The sequence below is a fragment of the Lonchura striata genome, chromosome 9 (assembly GCF_050655825.1).
Source record: "Lonchura striata isolate lonStrDom1 chromosome 9, ASM5065582v1, whole genome shotgun sequence".
In the NCBI taxonomy this organism is placed as follows: Eukaryota; Metazoa; Chordata; class Aves; order Passeriformes; family Estrildidae; genus Lonchura; species Lonchura striata.
The window spans coordinates 22004692-22022790 of record NC_140711.1 but is presented as its reverse complement, the minus strand read 5'-3'; the positions used below and the strand labels follow the sequence as shown (position 1 = coordinate 22022790).

At 48.8% G+C, this 18099-nt stretch overlaps 2 protein-coding genes across 3 annotated transcripts; both read right to left on the bottom strand.

Moving 5' to 3' along the window:
* Positions 1 to 521: 521 nt before the first annotated feature.
* C9H2orf72 (chromosome 9 C2orf72 homolog) lies at positions 522 to 12226 on the bottom strand. Its single transcript, XM_021543315.4, has 3 exons — positions 6421 to 12226; positions 3855 to 3971; positions 522 to 2594 (listed from the first exon to the last, which is right to left on the bottom strand). Exons 1-3 carry the CDS (start codon positions 6983 to 6985, stop codon positions 2503 to 2505), a joined length of 774 nt encoding a protein of 257 aa, XP_021398990.4. The 5' UTR covers positions 6986 to 12226; the 3' UTR covers positions 522 to 2502.
* A 156-nt stretch (positions 12227 to 12382) lies between these two features.
* On the bottom strand, positions 12383 to 18097 carry RPL35A (ribosomal protein L35a). 2 transcript variants are annotated; one of them, XM_085587884.1, is made up of 5 exons: positions 18050 to 18097; positions 17687 to 17729; positions 16265 to 16417; positions 15446 to 15590; positions 12383 to 13263 (listed from the first exon to the last, which is right to left on the bottom strand). In XM_085587884.1, the coding sequence occupies exons 2-5, from the start codon at positions 17695 to 17697 to the stop codon at positions 13210 to 13212; spliced, it is 363 nt and encodes a 120-aa protein (XP_085444010.1). In that variant the 5' UTR covers positions 17698 to 17729; positions 18050 to 18097; the 3' UTR covers positions 12383 to 13209. The 2 variants fall into 2 exon arrangements, with proteins under 2 accessions (XP_085444010.1, XP_021400493.1); XM_021544818.4 differs by lacking the exon at positions 12383 to 13263 and adding an exon at positions 14568 to 14626.
* Between the last annotated feature and the right edge of the window lie 2 nt (positions 18098 to 18099).

The following is an 18099-nucleotide window of genomic DNA, read 5'->3' as shown; positions in this document are numbered from 1 at the left end:
GTGCAAGGATCAGCGATTTTATCCCATGGATTTAACACATGCCGGCCGCCTCTGCCGCACAATACAGATGGGATACCCAGGCTGGTGGATTTGCACCAGGCAAAGTCCTGCTCAGGAGCAGCGATGCTATCTATACACAAGAGACCAAAGTGCCCAGACCTCGGCAGCATTAATTTCTTCAATGCTACTGAATAGGAAGAAAAACCCTGTGAAAGGCTTGAATACCTTGAGGATGCATAATGGTATCAGTTAGTGAAAGTTATTAATGAAAGTTACTAATGAAAGCTTATCAGACCCCTACCCACAATACCAAGAGGGGCTGCTCTGCTCTTGGACAACTGGGAAGATGTCCAGCCTTCTCCATTGCCCCATCTGGCCTGCACTCAGTTCTGATTTTCTGCATATCAGACACTGGGGTCACTTCCATCCCAATATCCAGTTTTTTCAAGCCAAGATAAATATGAGTTAATATGCTTACTTCAAGGATAACACCATGGCAAACAAATAAGCACATTCCAATGTGGAAATTAAGTGTCTTTATTCAGCAAGCATGTAATAGTGACCTGAAATTATTCAATCGATGAAATGTGTCAAACTATCTGCTTACACCTCCAAGTGCACAGACAGTGAAAAGAGAAAAGGAAAAAAAAAATAATTCAAGTCACTTTTATTCCTCAGTCGAAGAAAAACAATGCTTTTGCTCAAATGTATTCTCACACCCCCTAAGGCCCAGGCAGTTCATCCACTTCCACCAGTCTCTTGCAGGGATAAACTTGTGTGATTTACCTAAAAATTACCAGTAAATAAATCCAGTGGATTTTCAGCACTGAGGGAGGTTTAACTGCCAGTCTGTGCTCTTGGACCACTTCTTCACTGGAGAATGCTTAGCAACAAAGGCTAAATGCTGCAAGAAAATAAGGATTCCTTCTGGTGAGTGCTGCTTGACCCACCTAACCAAGGGCTTTACTGGGAAATACAGACCTGCACAGCAACCTGGGCTGTGCAGGGATGGAGCAGGAGGGAACCTTAATCTCACCAAGATGCACTGAGTGCTCTGAGTGCTGAAATCTGGGCCAGTAACACAGCCACTCACAGCAAGTGACATGGTTATATTTTTATTTTCCACAGGTCATAAGCACAGAAATCCTGGAGGCTGGAAGGAGAGTGGGTCAGTGCCCTCTCTGCAGAGCAGCATCCCCTCTCCAGGTAAGAGGTAGGGGGATGCCAAAGGCAAATTGCTGGGGTAGAGTGCTGGCCAGAGCTGGCAGGACTCCAGACACTTCTGCTGCCAGCGGGGAAAAAGGAGCCAGAGAGGGCAGGTTGAAATTTCTGATCTGTGCTGGAGGAAACTCCTAAAGGAAAGCCAGCCTCAAGCTTGTGCTCAAAATAAAACACAACCTCTTTGATGTTGCATAAAGAATTTAAAATATATTCTTTGTGTTAGAGTAATATTCCTTGTAAACCAAGGATTTCTAGTTAGTTGTGCTACCCCACAGGCTACAGGCGACCCTTTGGAACTACTTAAATAGATAATTTTTATATCTTTATGTTTATTTATGAAACAGCCACCTCTTGTGCTGCAGTCCACCTCCAATATGTGCCACCATGCCTGTGGAGATGTCCCAGGTAAGATGGCCCCTCCTGTAACCCCATCTAACAGCAGCCACACCGTAGTGCCCACCTGCCACCCCCTCCAACCCAGGCATCCCTCAGTTAGCCTATGAGCACCAGGACAAGCCAGAGGGACAGGTCTTGCTCCCAAATCCCACTCTGATCTAGATGCCAGCCCTATCAGTACCTTTCATGTTACTCTTGCCACTCAAGCTGGGTTGTTACTGCATTCTTCTGTTACATTCAAGCCTTTTCAGTAGCTGGTAGATCCGAGAGCTCACATTTAGTCCCACTGCAGTCTCCAAGCCACTGTGTTTCTTGGTTGTTTTTTTAGGTTTTTGGGTGATTTTTTTGTGTGTGTGTGTGTGTATTTTTGGGGGGGATTTTTTTGTTTGTTTTTGAGTTGGTTTGGTTTTGTTTTGTTTTTAATAACAAAGAGGATGGGAACTTCCAAGCACCAATAAAGCAGGAAAACAAGGCAGCAGAATCATTCTGCCATTGAGGCCAGCCCCAGCAAGCTCAGCAGGGAACTTTGCTCAGAATTAGAAAACATTTCAAACATTCTTCAAACAGGTGGCTGCATTTCACACTCCAAGTCCCAACGTCATATTGCCCAGGATGTGGGGTACATCCCCAAAGGGCTTCTCAGAAGCCCAGTGTCCAGCTGCAGCTCCAGGTGCCCCAGGGCAGCAGGGCACAGCAGGGAATGGCTCTCTGGCACAGACCCGCGGTGCTGGTGGCAGCTACAAAAGCCCTGACGAGTTCAGCCAAGCAGCTTTTCCCTGGAGCTGTGGGTCCTTGGAGGAGAGGGCCTGCACCAGCTCCTCCTCCTGTTGCTCCAAATCTACTGGGCAGGTCTGGGATGTGGACTGTGTTGGATGCCCAGCAGCTCTAGGTGCCTGTGCCTCCAGCAGCTTCTTCACAGTTTCCACTGGGGGAAAGGCTGGCCAGAGCCACTTCTTCCTCAGGGTCCTGCAGGTCATCTGCAGGGAGCAGAGAGAGGTCAAGGCAGACCTGAATGGAAAACCCCTCCGCACAGAAAATGCAGCTTAAGATGAAAAGAAAGCATGGGATGAAGCAATTGATATATACTCACAACCTAAGCACAACTGATTTTTTTTCAAAACTGGTTTTCATTTTGTTTAACAAACTTAACATTGCTTCAGCAAATAGAGTAAAGGAACACAGGGCCAAGCTCCTGGCTTCTTGAAGTCTCAGTAATCTCAAAATAAGTTGCATGGCCACAGGGTATTGCCTGCCTGGCACTGACAGCAAAGTCAGGCACTTCAGTTTTCTGACCATGGAGAGTGGGTCTCACAAACCTCATATGTCTCACATGTCTCAAAGCTGCATAAATTGGGCATTCATTTCAGTTGTTTTGTCTGACTCTTATGCTCTTTAAGTATTCTATATATTTAAGAGGCATTTGGACAAGGCCTTTAATAACATCAATTAAAATGTGGTCAGCCCTGAAGTGGTCAGACAGTTGGGCTAGATGATTATTGTAGGTCCCTTTCAAGAGAAAATACAGCACTCTAGTCTAGTCTAGTCTAGTCTAGTCTAGTCTTATTACAGTGAAAGAGCTTTCCCTCCTCTTTGTGCTTCACAGTACAACCTGGATCTCCACATCACAAGCCTTGTAGCTTCCTGCATGAGGCACTCCTGAAAAAAGAAAGTCACTGCTGGGAAGTGCAAGCCAAAGTGCCAGCCATACACAAAGGCTGAATGCTATGCTATGTGTTACCTGAACAATTTCCTTTAGAATTGGGGAGCCCACAGCTGGCTGCCCTCTCCCTTCTCCCTGCCAGCCTCAAAAGCAAATGTTTTGGGAATACTCCTTCCACCCATGTTTGCAGAAAACATCCCATAATATCAAGGTCCTTCCAATTAACTGATTAGACAGAGAGTAGTTCTGCTTCCAGGCATTCAAACAAAATGCAGCTGAGTTCAGCAGTGCTACCAGGGCTGAAGCACTCCTGAACTTGTATTTGGGCACCAGACTCAGCGTGGTTTTCTTTAGACAAGCAGAAGGTCACAAAACAAGGAGATGGCAACAAAGCAGATGTATGTGCTGGTTGTCATGAGGTTTGGGCTAAACCACAGCCAGGGAAGCAAGGCCAACTGCAGGGGTGGAAGTAGCTGGAAGAGGCTACCTGAAAGGGGCTTGGGCACCAGAACCATTAGGCAATCATGAAGAATTTCTGACAATCACAGCAGAGTACAAGGGAGGGAGCTGGGCATACCTTCATGAACGTTGTTTTCAGCTTTTGCTTTGTAATCTTTTCTCCAGCTCCTCTGATTCCAATAAATGCACTGCAGGAATGATGGCAGCCTCCACCTCTCCCTGACTTTCATGTCTTCTGAATAAACCAGAGAAGATGGGTTCAGACTGGTAGCAGGTCAGCCCTGCTGCTTCTTCACCTCTCCCTCCATGAGCCTGGCAACAAAACCAGATCCTAGCAGTAAAACCAGGTCCACTCCACAAAACCCACCACCAGAAAGCACAGAGCAGCTCCTGGCAGTCCTTATTTTTGGCTGAAACCTCTCTGCTGCCCTGGAAATTTGTCCCTGGTGTCGGTTTCTACTTTGCCACCTCGCTGCCAGAAACAACCTGGATGTGGCAGCCAAGAGTGAGCAAGAAACCTGTCAGGAGCCCAGCTGGCAAACATGGTGAGGCTGGGGACTGACACAGAGAACTCCCACAGAAGGAAGTTTTCCTTTTGCATTGTCACACAACTTCTACCATATCAACCTGTTTACTATTCCCTGTTTCATGAAGCAATCCTCCCTCCCATGGAGACCTGCTGGACATGGGGTCTTGCAGCAGCACACTGAAAACTGCAGCTGTAACTGCTTGCAAATTGCAGAGAGCATGTGGTCAATGTATGGTAATTATTCTAGAAGATAACAAAGTTACTACAGACTTTCCATCCATTTTAGTAAAACACTACATCAGCCTGTAAAATACTACACCAGCAAAATTTTATACTGTTTCCAACAGCAGGAGTTCAGTATCCCCATTGAAATATTATCCAGTCTTTCACCACCTAATCAGATAACAAATGATGAACCAACTTCAGTGTCCTTCACTTTATCGAGCCATTGCGACACTAAAGGGCTCAGTGTCTTTCTGGCAGTCAACAAACAAAAAACTCCAGTGCACTGCCTTGGGGTGCACTGCCTGAAGTGTTCAACTGCTCTTTGGAGGCACAGCTACGCTTGGGATCCCTCTGTCCAGGTGGAGATTTTGGAAGGCAAAGCTCACAGAAGCATGGAAAGGAGCTGTCCCTGCCTAAGGTTGAACCCTGAAGGTGATGAGTGTCCTCATTACACACACTGGGACACTTACATGACTCAGAGCACCAGGCAGAGCATTAGAAGTGAGTGAGCACACACAAGCAGGCTATAACATCCAATCCAGCCCCTCCTGCTCCTCATTATACACAGCCAGCCACAAAAATACATATACTGAGCAAAGCACCAGCAAAGTGCCAAGGAAGAAAGAGGTATGCAGGGATGATTTTATGTCTCTGCAGCTGCTGTCCCACCAGAACTGGAGGATTTGCAGGTGTCTGGGAGCACACCAGAAATTTTTGCAGCAGGAACAATGTGAGGAAGCAAAAAGCATGTGAAAGGAGAGAAGCTAGAAAGAGAATTGTGTGTGCCTCAGTAGAGAGGTGGCAGAAGACAGCCCTGTGCCCTTGCCACCAGCCACCTCAAAGCTCCTCAGCATTCAGATCCAGGATTCTGGGCTGAGCTGATAGAAAGAAGCACCTGAACTGCAGCAAATCATCCCCATGTGCCAAGGATCCCAGAAGACCCTGTCAGCCCTGTGGTGCTGGAGGCAAGTGGCAGGATCCCTCGAGGTAAAGCCAGCAAGACAGCAAAACACCCAAGCCCCTGGAAATGCTGGGGAGCAAGGTAAAAGTGGGAAAAAATGAAAGAAGGGAGGAGGACAGGGAAACAGCCCAAGACAAACAGTACCAAAGATTAAAATGTTTTATGTGGCAGCTTAGAGAGCAGAACCTGCCCAGCTGCCCATCACCCTGCATTGACACACAAACCCAACTCCCCTTTCGCCCCAGGGCAAATGCTGTCCTCAGGCCTGGCTGACACCCAGCTTTCATCCTGCCATCCTCACATACAGTTTTACAAGCAAAAAACAACTTGCTTTTGTTAATTATTCATTATGCAAAATCAGCACAAGCATCCTCCTTCTGCAGGAAGGTCAGGTCCTGCCTGTGCCTATGGCACAGGCCACATCCCAGTCCTGCTTTCCCCAAGAACACACATCCGATAAGCATGGAAGGCCACCATGTCATGGATGGCCACAATGTCACAGCTGTCAGCTGCCATGTCCCTGTTCTCCATAAGCTACTCTAGTTTCCCAGACTGCTGGGAAATTTGTCTGCCCTGGCTGTCAGGTCTGGGAACCTCACCAGAACGAGGCAGATCCCATTGGAAAGGCTCTGATCCCACCAGCATGAAAGAGATTTCATTGGGAAAAGGTAGATCAGATTGTGTGTGTGTAAAGATCCCATCAGTAGTGAGTGGTCCAATCCCAATGGGAAAAGCCAGATCCCATTGGGTCAGGAGAAGCTCCCACCAGGAATTGTCAGATCTTAATGGGAAAAGCCTGACCCCATTGTAGGGGAGATCCCATAAGGAGAGATCAGAACCGATTAGGATGGGGTAGATCCCACTGAGAAGGGGAAGATCCCACAGGAAAATGGAGCAAATCCCACCATAGAAACCGGGCCCCGGGTGAGGCAGGGAGGGAGGAAGGAAGGGGCCCCCCGACCCTGATACCTGCGGGGTGCTGCAGAGCGGCCCGCAGGGCGCGGCAGGCGGCGGCACGGCAATCTTCGGGGCTGCCCGGGCTGTACCGGGCCGCCTGCACCGTACCGGGCGCTGGGAAGTGCCGCCGCAGCGCCGCGTCCAGCACCGCCGCGTCCTCTCCGTCCCCGCCGGGCAGCAGGACGCCCACGACGCCGGGCGGCGGCCCCGCGAGCAGGCGGCCGCGCACGTCCCGCACCACCTCCCGCAGGCGGGTGCGCGCTCCGCGGTCCCGCGCCGCCCCGCCGCCGCACAGCACCAGCAGCAGCCGCGCTCCCAGTGCCCGCCGCCCGCCGTCCGGCGCCCGCCGCGCCCGGCACCCCGGCACCGGCCCCGGGCACGGTGCGCGCGCTGCCTCGTCGCCCAAGAGGTCGCAGGCGAAGGCGGCCAGCGCGGTCGCCGCCGGGGCCCCCTCCGCCACCTCGGCCACTAGCAGTACTACCCGCCGCCCGCCCGCCCGCTCCACGAGCGCCCGCAGCTCCTGCAGGTCTGCCGCCGCCATCCCCCGCCGTGCTCTCTGTCCGGCCCGCATTCGCATGTTTCCCGGCCCCGGCTCCGCACCGCCCACTGGCCCACACCCGCCCCACCACTCTGCACCAGCCCCGGGCACCAGCCCCGGCCCCGAGCAGAGCAACACCCCGCGGCAGCGGAGCGAGGGGGTGTCAAGGGTCCCCCTGCTTCCAGCCCCGTCCCGGATTCGCACAATCCTGGGGAGTGAACAGCCCCTGCTTGCTGCCAGGTTGGCACAGCAGAGAAGCTAGTAAAGAGCTCCCTGATCTGCCACACGACAAGACTCAGAGCCCTCACACAGGCTGGTCTTCTTGCCAATGAGAACTTGATAAAATTCAGGCAGAAAACTGTGCTGTGGAGGGGCTCAGAAGGTGAGGGGGGGGGATGAGGAAAGGCTGTGGTGGCTGCAAAGTGGGACACACACGAGGTTATGATAGAGGAGCAGCTAATCATGTGTCCCCAAGGTGGCCCCTATGGTGTGTCATCTCATACCCCAGAGCAGCAAGAGTGGCCTCTCTGGCATCATGTGCACTATGCTGATGCACAGCCTGGCCAGGCTATAGCCGCCCCTGGAAACGATTCCCCTTTGGGAAACAAATAGTTAAACCCTCAGAGGGGGTCACAAGTGCACACCTGAGCTGCAGCCCTCTGCTGCATGTGAATCCCTTCCCAAGCCAGTGCCCTTTGACTTCCCCTCTGCCACCTCCATGCAAAACACAGCCTGCAGTCACAGGCCTACAAGCATCAACATCAGTACATCCCATCAAAGCACAAATGTTTCCAGGGATAAGTGTGGAGCTTTAGTCAGGGCTTCAGTACTGGCACTTGTTACATGTATCTCTGCCAGCCAACAGTGAATGAAAGCCATTATGCCCAGCCCTGACACTTGATTGGGGAAGTTCCAATCCATGGCATGCAGTAAGTACTTCTCCTATGCCACATCAGAACAGGCTCCTCCAAACTAGTAACGTTTCATTGCAAGAACCTGGGAAGGGATAAACAACTCAAAGGTGTCAACAGCCAGTCACCTTGGCAAATTACTCTCTGAGGATTTTTGGAGCCAAACCATCTCTTGTGGGATGGGTGGAGGAATCTCTAAGTGTACTGGGTGTGAAAGCAGAACCAAAATCCACGTGTCTGTCCTGGATCAGTGATTCCCAACATGTATGTTTGGGTACACTCAGCCACAAATGTGGCTGTGCCGTTGTGCCTGCTGCCTGCCCATACTCACGGCCATCTGTCCCCAGAGCCCAACAGATCAGCAGACACAGCAGAGGGGATGTGCCACAGGTTGATCCCCAGACATAACAGTGGTGTGGCAGCTTGAGAAAGTCACAGTGTGCATCAATTTTAATCCAAGAAAAATATTACCGCCAGTATGGCAGGCTTAGGAAACACCCCCCTAGGCTAGCATGATGGATGAGGGCTTCAGGAGAGACTTTCTGCCCTGGGTCCTAGCAAAAGTAACTTACTCATGGATAAGTGCTGATAAGCAAATGGGACAGGGCGAAAAGAGGAAGGTAAAACAGAAAGATTGGGCTCCTCTTCCAAAGATCAGGGTCTGCAAGAGCCCATGCCCCCATGCCAGTGTGCTAGCCCTGAGATAGCTGTCAACATGGGAAGGCTACAAAGTCAGACATAATTCAGCAGCCAGGTCTGGACTTAGTGTTGCCCAGATTTTGTATTTACAAGGATTTTTTTCGCATCTGTTCAGAAGCCTGTTCATGATCCTATGGACAAAAGCTCAGGGTAAAATCAGCATCAAGAGTTGTGTCAGCAGCAGGAGAGGCCAGGATCATGTGCTGGTCCCCAGAAACCCTCATCTCTCTGGAAAACTGCCACAAGAATCCACAGAGTGTTTAAATTCCTCATGAGCTGCCAGCACAGCCTGTGGTGTGGTGGTACTGGTAAAAGCCTGACTGATGTGCAGACCATTACAGCACAGCTCTCACAGGGCTCTTCCAGAGGAGCACTATGCCAGTGACTTGTCTAGAGATGCCAGATGCCTCCAGCATTGGGAAGTTGGCTTTCTAGCTGGCAATTCCCCAGATTTATGAAGATAATTCTTGCAGAGAAGGTATAGAAAAAATTGGAGTTTTCTTCTTAACTTAGGTACACCTCTGGCTACTTCTGCAGTGGCCTTGGTGTTCAAACTGCTAGCACAGCCACTAAAAACTAATATTTGGGATCACGTAGAGCTGTTCTTCATGACCACTGCAATTCTTTAGTTTATTTTGGGTACACATGTAACATTGCCAGCAGAGGCTGGTTGGAAAGGTGAATGTCACCCACAATACCCAAACAACCTTGTTTACATTTCTTCACTCATTAACAGGGGTAAGATCTAGCACATACAACTCCCTTTGTGTTACTTAAAGACATACAACTCAAACAGTTCAGAGGCAGTCATGAGCTCAGCAGCATTTGTAGTACTCCACAAAATGTCTTCAGAGCCCTGTCAGGAATCTAAGCAAGAACATAGATGTCGTTAGAAGACCTGACACTCCATGAAACATCCCTTTGACAGTCACAATTGTAGAGAATCACTACAGACAGCCCTAAGTGGGGGTCATCACATCCCTTACATATGCCTGTAGCTGTCCAGAGCAGACAAAACATCTATTCATTTTTGACTTCAAAAGAGGAATTAAGATGCTTTACTCGGAGAAACAAATTTGGCATGTGTATTAGTAATGCCTTGAAACCTAAACAACAAAAAAACTGTCCACTGCATTAGAGCCTGCATTTACCAAGATTAACCTTTCTTCTGAAGAGCGTAAAAAGAAGACAGGGATAAAGGATTCTTGTGCCAGTTTTGATGATAGAAGAGCAGAGAGATTGAATGAGCAAGAAGGAATCTGTAGGAGTTGTTCTGATGTCCAGTGACCCAGCCCAGTTTCTTAAATTCTTCCTTCAGTAGCTTTGGTGCTCACAGGAACAGACACTTGTAAAAGCCTCTGAGCCAGAAGCTGGAACTGGCTGCAGACAAGCGAAGCCTCAACAAACCTTTGTGCATTTGCTCTTCCGCTGATCTGTTCTCTAAACTTGCTTCAATTATTACTTTTAAAAACACATTCTTACTAGATGCTGGAAAGCATCTGCTTTACTTGTGTAGCACTACAGCTGTTACCTGGCCATTGCTGCAGGGCACCAGCACTCACTGAGCTCTTCATCCATAGAGACCTACTTGGGTTGCCCAAAGTAGCAGAGGAGATAATTGTGAGAGAAGAAAATACCCCAAACCCCACTCCTGCCCCCAACATCCCAGTCCCACTGATTCCCTTCTAGTCTGCCTCCTGTTCACTCCTCCATGGCTCTTCCTTTTTCATCCACTGACCCTTCCCCAGCTTCCTCTCAATCTTTCTGGCCCCTGACCAAACACCATCCCGCTTTTCATTCACTGGAGCTTGAACTTTGTATAAAACCAGACATGAACCCTTTCTGTGACGAGTTCAGCCACAACTGAATCTAACTGGATGGTGACATTGTTCGGACCCAGGTCCCCTCACATCCCAGACCCAGCCTCCTCCAGGGCCAGCTGAGGCAGCCCCACTTTTGGTCCCAAGGCAGCTTGCCCTGCTAGATCCAGCTCAGCTCTGGCCTGGATCCATCCAAGTCATCACAGCCCTCTGGGCTCCACTCAGGGGAAGTTACGCCCCATAAGCAAATAAAGTTGGGAAGTCCCTGGCACCTACGGCTGTGACACAGCCTGGCTTCCTGATGGGGAACCTCAAACTTTCTTCTCTCTTTTCTCCAGAATTCTGTTCCCTCTAAAATTGCCCATCTCTGCAATTGTCCTAAGTTTCCTCATGTTTCCTTGAGTCACCATCTCCTTCTGGATGGTAGAGGGGCATAGGAAGGTATGGCTGAAGAGGAGGATGGAAACCTGGCACAGGGCCATGCACAGAGAGCCCAAAGCGTTGGTCAGTCCTGGTCACACCATAGGAGGGTTGTCCTTCCCTGCCCTCTTAGAGACAGATGGAGCCAGCCTATCAACCTATTCCACTCTTGGATCCTCCACAGGAAGATGTTAAAGAAGTGGCAACGAGTATGAAATCAGACCCAAGGACCAAGCTCCTTCTTCTGGCCTTTTTTCTGGCTGTCCTCAGCTGGATCCTTGCCTTTGGTTAGAAAACACGACTCAAGAGTAGATGTTCACAGCCCCTAGTCTCCATTCTTTCCCAGTACACACACACACACCTTCAACACCAACAGTCCAGCTTTTCTGCACTTACCTTTTGCAGCGTCTCTTAAAAATCACCTCAGACCTCACCAAGCTGGGGGCCAGTAGCACCACTGCATGCAGACACAGCCCCTCCTGCCTCCCTAACCCTGCCTTGTGCATTCTCCTATTTCCTTCTCACAAAGCCCCTTCTTGGCATGGCCAAGCTCCCAGGTTCTCAGAACTGCTCCCTTTTACAAGGCAAAGGGCAGATCCATAGCTTCCCTGGAGTTACTGGAATGAGCAGAGCAAATCAGTGTGGATCTGCCAAGTTTGCCAGCCCTGAAAGAGGCCACAAAGGGGCCCTTCTCTAAGAAGGCCCTTCTCTTCTTCACTCTAAGATTTCTCTGGATCTACCAAGGATTAGGTGTAGAATGCAGCAAGGGTGCAGCTTGAGAGCACCCATGGATGACCTTCTGCCTCCTCAGGTCTGTGGGTGACCACACTCCTTGTTGTCCCAGCCACACATTCCTGTGGCTCTATCACTTGGCCTTGCAGGGCACTCCTGTGTTCCCAAGCTCCGGCCAGGATTTCAGCCACATCTCAGAATTTCTTCCCCCTTTCATCTTGACAGTGCTCCATATATCACCCTGCACAGAAGAGCCTGGACAAAGTACAAACATGCTGCCAGAGGAGAAACTTGAGAGCTGCATGGGCTATGCCTGGACTGGGTGGTTATCGGTGTGTTTCAGATGCTACAGGAAGTAACAGAATTCTCTTTGTGGCTTCTTGCTTTAGGGATGTCCTAATGTCCTGATCTTTTAAAGCCAAACTTTCTTCACTCACAAACAGCCTGAACATGTACATGTCTTGCTTTGACTCAAGGGAACTATTTATTCATTAGCTTGACCAAAAAACAGTCTTGTCAGTAATGAAAGGCAGAATTAATCTCGTGGAAAGTCTCTTCCACAACAGAGCAACTGGGTCACCTCATCCAAAAGTCTGCCAAGCACCAGCACCACCCCAACACTTACAACAAGGTTGTTTTGCTTCATAAAGCCACATCCTTAAGAACATGGAAAGAATCTGAATTTGAAAAATAACCTGGAGAATCCTTTTTCTGATAAACATTGTATAAAGGATCTGTACTGCCCTCAAATCCCACTCCTTCTGTACCATACTGCACAAACCTGCAGTTTCAGCAAGTTTTGCAGTCTTTGATATAAGCTTTAAAGCTTATATATACACACAGACATTAAGAAATAAGATAAATATCAGGTTTTTAATACTTTTTGGATGATAATGAAGATCTTAGGATGACAAAAGATCTACAAAAAACACCAGAGAAAAAATACATATAAACTCCCAATGCAAAAAAGTGCAACTACCTATAGTGCTTTACCATGCCCAGAGAGGATGGGAAATGAGTTCAGCTATTATGTGGGTAATTTGACTTAAAAATATTTTACTGCTCCCACAGTTCCTCCCATCCAAAATAACCCATCCCAGAAACTCAATCTGTTGGATGTGCACACATGTAAGGTCAACTCCCTGCTACAAAGAACCCTGGAGGGTTTCAGGAGCTTTGTTCCTCATGAGAACCATGTACCAAAGATTCCTGCATCCAGGTTCTCCTGGGAAAACATGGTCTGACACCTTAGTCTTGAGTTTCCCTGTTTCAGTTTTGGGTCAGTTTAAAATCTAGAGGCTTCTGGCCTGCTCTGATTCCCTCTCTGCTGACAGCTTTCTTAGGGACATTTTGATAATCACGCAAGACACTTAATGCAAAATAGAAATGCAGTGATTGTTGATAAAAGTTTCCCGAGGCAGATTGTTCAGCCAATGTAGCAAAGAGCTCCGAGCTTTGTGGCACGGACAGTGTGATGCTGAGGGCACACTGTCCCCTTCTGGTAGCAGCCACGCACTGAATCCCATCCATGCAGAAGGTCTGGGCAGACAAGCAAGTCAGCAGGAAGGAAGTGTTCTGCAAAGGGACATCCAGCAGGACAGTGCTAAAACCAACCTGACAGATTCAGCTGCCCAAGGAAGTTCATTCTCCATCTGTCTTTGATACCTTCTCTTGCCTACGTTCAGGCAGAACTCGGCAGTATCTGAGCTCCGGGAGTGAAATAACAAATGGCAGTCTGGTACAATAGAAAGAAGAAACAGGGGAAAGAGAAGGGATGATTACATATTTTTGGGCATCTTATGAGTTTGATACCCACTCATATGAGTTTGGGTATCAAACTCACAAGGACTTACTACCTTTTCATCAGCAAACCAACTATATGGTAGTGACCACAGGCCTACAAACCTGCACTTACAATTAACTTTGCTCATTATATTTCCTCCTCCTTCCTCTGTAACACCTAAAGCTGGAAATCCCATCCATCCTCTTTTGAATCCAATGTGTCCAATGTATTGGTAGTTGTGGAAGACTAAAAGCCCTACCTGACATGGCCCAATATCCCATAAGCTGCAATTTTTCTACACAGGTTGAAAAAATGCAATTTTCCATAGCAAAGGCTCTGAAGGACAGCATTGGCAGCAGGCTTAGGTCTTTTAAGTCCAGCAAAATAATTTTTATACCAGAGCTGAGTAGCTGGGGCAAGTTTTTTAATTCCAGTTCAAAGTTTTGATTTACCCAATAGTGTATTCTGCACACACATCTACTCCACCTCTTTCAGAAGGAAGAGGATTAGATGTGAAATACCAGCCCACTACAGGAGAATTGCAAAGCCAACACTCAGAGGGCTCCATGACACACACTGGCAGCAGGGCCAGGCAGGGCGAAGGAAGCTCTCATGCCCTGGGAAGGAGGGACTGCACTGGAGTGGGCTCCGGATGCGGTTGAGCCAACAGACTCACCTGCCTGACTGACTAGGGATGCACTGAAAATGATGGAACTACTTGGTCTATGTGGAACTCCTCTCACAGCATATCCACAGGTCATTTTGGGACTGTGACATCAGCAGCAACCATGACAACTTGTACCTGCCTCAAACCTCCCTTTAAACTACCCAGTATTTTGGGGGGATTTTCAGAGATAAGAAACTGAGCCTTGCACGTCACTACTGTAAATTCATTTTTCACCACCTTACTGTTCAGCAAAACTAAAAGAACTATGGAAGTGCTGTGAAGATGCTCACTGCCCTACATGACATGCTGGGATAAGGCTGGCCAAGAAAACAGCGTTAACACTTGGGCACCACAGAGCCGTGCAATGAAAATGTGTTTAAATTATTTACACAAAGCAGACGCTACAGGCACACGTGCTGGCCAGGTACAGGTGGGGTCATTATCAGGGATTCTACCAGAACTACTGATGTGAGAGAGGCTTTGCATCTGCCAGGATTTAGTGTCTCTGTCTGTGCTGTCAACTCTGATACTACTGAGAAAGAGGTCTCTCAAAATTTGTGGAGGCAATAAAACCAGAAATATACAAAAGTTAAACAGAGTCTCCATTTTATTTTGAATAAAAATTTAGATCCTAGATGGATACAGCATCTGTAAAACACAAAACCAGACAGAATCACGTTAGAAATCTTCTATTCAAACATGAGTTTTGCAGTTACAATCTAGACCATGAATCTCTTCAACTGCTATTAAAGCAATCCCCAGTTTATACAGAAGAGGTGTGAGAATGACTTGCAGGAGCACTTCACTGGTGACACAGACACCATGGCAGCTAGCCCTCCTGTGCACCAACAAGAGTTCCCATGGCTCTGGATTTCAGGAATTATCTGTGCTGCTCCTACTGTGCTTTTTCTAAGGCACAGGAGAAAGACAGAAAGGACCACACCCCTCTTGTATTCCTTTTGACAATATCACTACGAAAATATTACATCACAACTCTAGGTGAGAGACCTAAACGGATAGTCCCACTGAAGCCCTGTGGCTAAAACACCAACAGTGGGAACAGGTGGAAGTGGCCATGACAGGACAGCACTGCTCTCAGTTAAAACATTTGGGAAGTAAGAGAAAAATCAAACAGGTAAAGGAGTAGAAGGGTGCAAAAATATGCAGAACAGATGGTGGAAAAGAAATCAAGGCAGCTTTAGACAGGAGCCGAGTCCTGGAACTTTAAAAGCCTTTCCACACAACCTGAGCAAGCACACAAACCCCTGATAACAAGACAAACCCCCTCAGCACAGGAAGGCAGCAAAAAGCCTCTCTAGGCTCCAAAACAAAGTCACTGAGCCATGCTGAACACCCAACAGCAACAGAACAAAAGCAAAGTTCAAATGTTCCCTCATATTATAAGGAATTTAGAAGGCACCCAAAAACTGCCAATAAGTATCTTGTTGCTAAACCAAACCCACTTACCACCCGGATTCTGTGTCCAATGGCCTTGGCAGGCAGGTTGGAGCGGAACTTGGCACGCACCATGCCACTGTTGCCATGCGCGCGGGTCACCTTCCCCCAGATCACGCGTGTCCTGTTGGGTTTGCCTCCGGGGGTTACCGTGTTGCTGGGGAAAAGGAGCCCAAGAACAGCTCAGCAGGGCAGTCACAGCTCTGCTGTACCCAGCACTGACAATGTGGTCTCTCTACAGCACTTCAATAATTTAGCTCCACAGCCATCTTTAACTAGACCAATGTCCACTTTTATTTACTTGTGATATTTTCCCAGCCTGGGATTTTCACTGTACCTTTCAAAGGTGTAATTACAGCTTGACAACTATTAACAGCTTACAAAGCTCAAAAATTTGGAAAACACTTTTGCTAACATACCAGTTTGATCAATTTTATTCAAGATAATTCTGCACACTAACAACAGCAGTCAAGAAAAAAAAAGGAAGTGGAAGCAATAAGCAGCTGTTCCCAAGGTGTCTATCAATGACAGCAGAGCAGAAGTGACAGACAGTGCTCAAACATGGGCACATGAAAGTCAGAACACAAATTCACCCAGGCTTCACAAAATCACTCTACTGTTTAAGTAACTGAACAGTTCAAAGTATTTAACACAAATTCACCCACTTCAATTTACTCCATCACCCAACCTTCAGTTTTTGTCAGTCTTAGGCAAAACTTGTTTCTCATCCCATTTGCTCTCTTACATATCATGTAGCATCATGATCTCCTAGCATTTACAAAACCAACACAAGCATTGGCTAGTTCAGCACAAGAATACAACATTACTTACTTTTTAGCTTTGTACACATAGGCACACCTCTTGCCCAGGTAGAAGTCTGTCTCCTGACGGGCATAAACACCTTCAATTTTCAGAAGGGCCGTGTGCTCCCGCTGGTTTCGGAGGCCACGTTTGTAGCCAGCAAAAATGGCCTTGCACCACAACCTAAAGACATGGAAAATACCTGAAAATTATAACTCACTTCCAAATAACAAAAATAAAAACTAATCACAGGCTCTTTCAGCAGGAACTAATTCCACACCAGTAGAAATCAGCAGAGGAAATAGCTGACTTTTACAAATCACTGCAAATACTTACATCAATGAACAGAGCAAAGCTGAGTATGTGGAACTTGAAGTATTTATGAGAATATTACACTTTTTGCTTGTCATAAACTCCTGGCACTACAATACTGGCTTCATACTAAGATTCAAATACTCCAGCATTAGCAGATATTATTTCTAAATGTCTACTAACACTGATGAGTAAACATTACTTTTTTTTCTACACACCACATGAAATCTCCCGTGTTGCAGTAACTGCTATAGAAGGTATGAACTGACCCTGATTTGTAGCCTCAAAGGAGGAGCCAGAGCAACAGCCTGACATCCACTGGGCACAGACATTACACAGACTCCTCAGCAATTCTTCAGGACACCTGCACTGCCCATGTAAGGTCATTACAGGACCTGTCCCACACACTGAGCAGCCACAGCACATCTGGCCCAGGGGCATCCAGCACCTGCTCTGGGATACAGCAGGATCCAACTGGGATATCCAGTTCTACCTGCCACACGTGCAACAGGACAAACTCCACACATTAATGTTAGGACATAAAGCTGGGATTCACAGAACCATCGAAGGGTTTGGGTTGGAAGCGACATTTAAGACCATCCAGTTTTGACTCTCCTACATAGGCAGGAACACCTCACGCTAGATCAGGCTCAAGAGTCCCACCCAGCTCGACCTTGAACACTTCCAGGGATGGGGCAGGCACAGCTTCTCCAGGCAACTCCACAGTATTCACATTTAATCCCTTCACTTACGAACTCAATCCCTACATCCTTTAAGAAAATTCGGCAGCACAACAGAAAATTTACCCATGGGAAAAACATGTTGCTCCCTTTACTCAAGGAAACAGTTTATGTCAAAGCTCCACTGCACACTGGAGATTAACAAACACTGAGCTAACAAACCCACAAATTTCACACTGATATTTACTGACAGGCCAAGGAGAGCGTGGCACACCGTAACAGCAACTAGAACCAGCTCAAGAAATTTCAGAGCAGGGACACACAACTGCAGGCGTTCCACAGGGCCCAGCAGGACGCTGGGCAGCGCAACACCGCTCACTGCCCTGCTGAGCAAACGCTCCCAGGAACGCTCCTACAGCGCTGCAGCAGCGAGCCGAGCGCCAGCCCGGCCCTCACTCACCTCCCGGCCATGGCGTCCTCCCGCAGAGCCGGTCCCGGCAGGCCTGGAAACGACACACAGCCGTGAGCCGCGGGCCGGCATCTCCACCCGGCCCGGCCAGCGAGACCCCGAGCACCCGGGGGCTGCCCGGCAGCCTCCGCTCCGCACCTCAGCAGCCGCCTCAGCCCCGCTCCAGCCCAGGGCCCCAACCCGCCACTGGGACCATCCGCCGCGCATCGGCGCCATCCCGCCTCGTCCCCGCCCTAAACCGCGCCGTCCGCCGCGCCCCGGGAGCCCCGCGCCCGCCGGCGGCCCTACGGCGGGGGCACCGCCCCCGGCCCTGCTCCCGGCCCCGCTCCCGGCCGCGGCCCCGCTCCGCCTCACCCCCAGCGCCCCAAGATGGCGGCGAAAGAGAGCCGCGCCCCGCTGCCTGC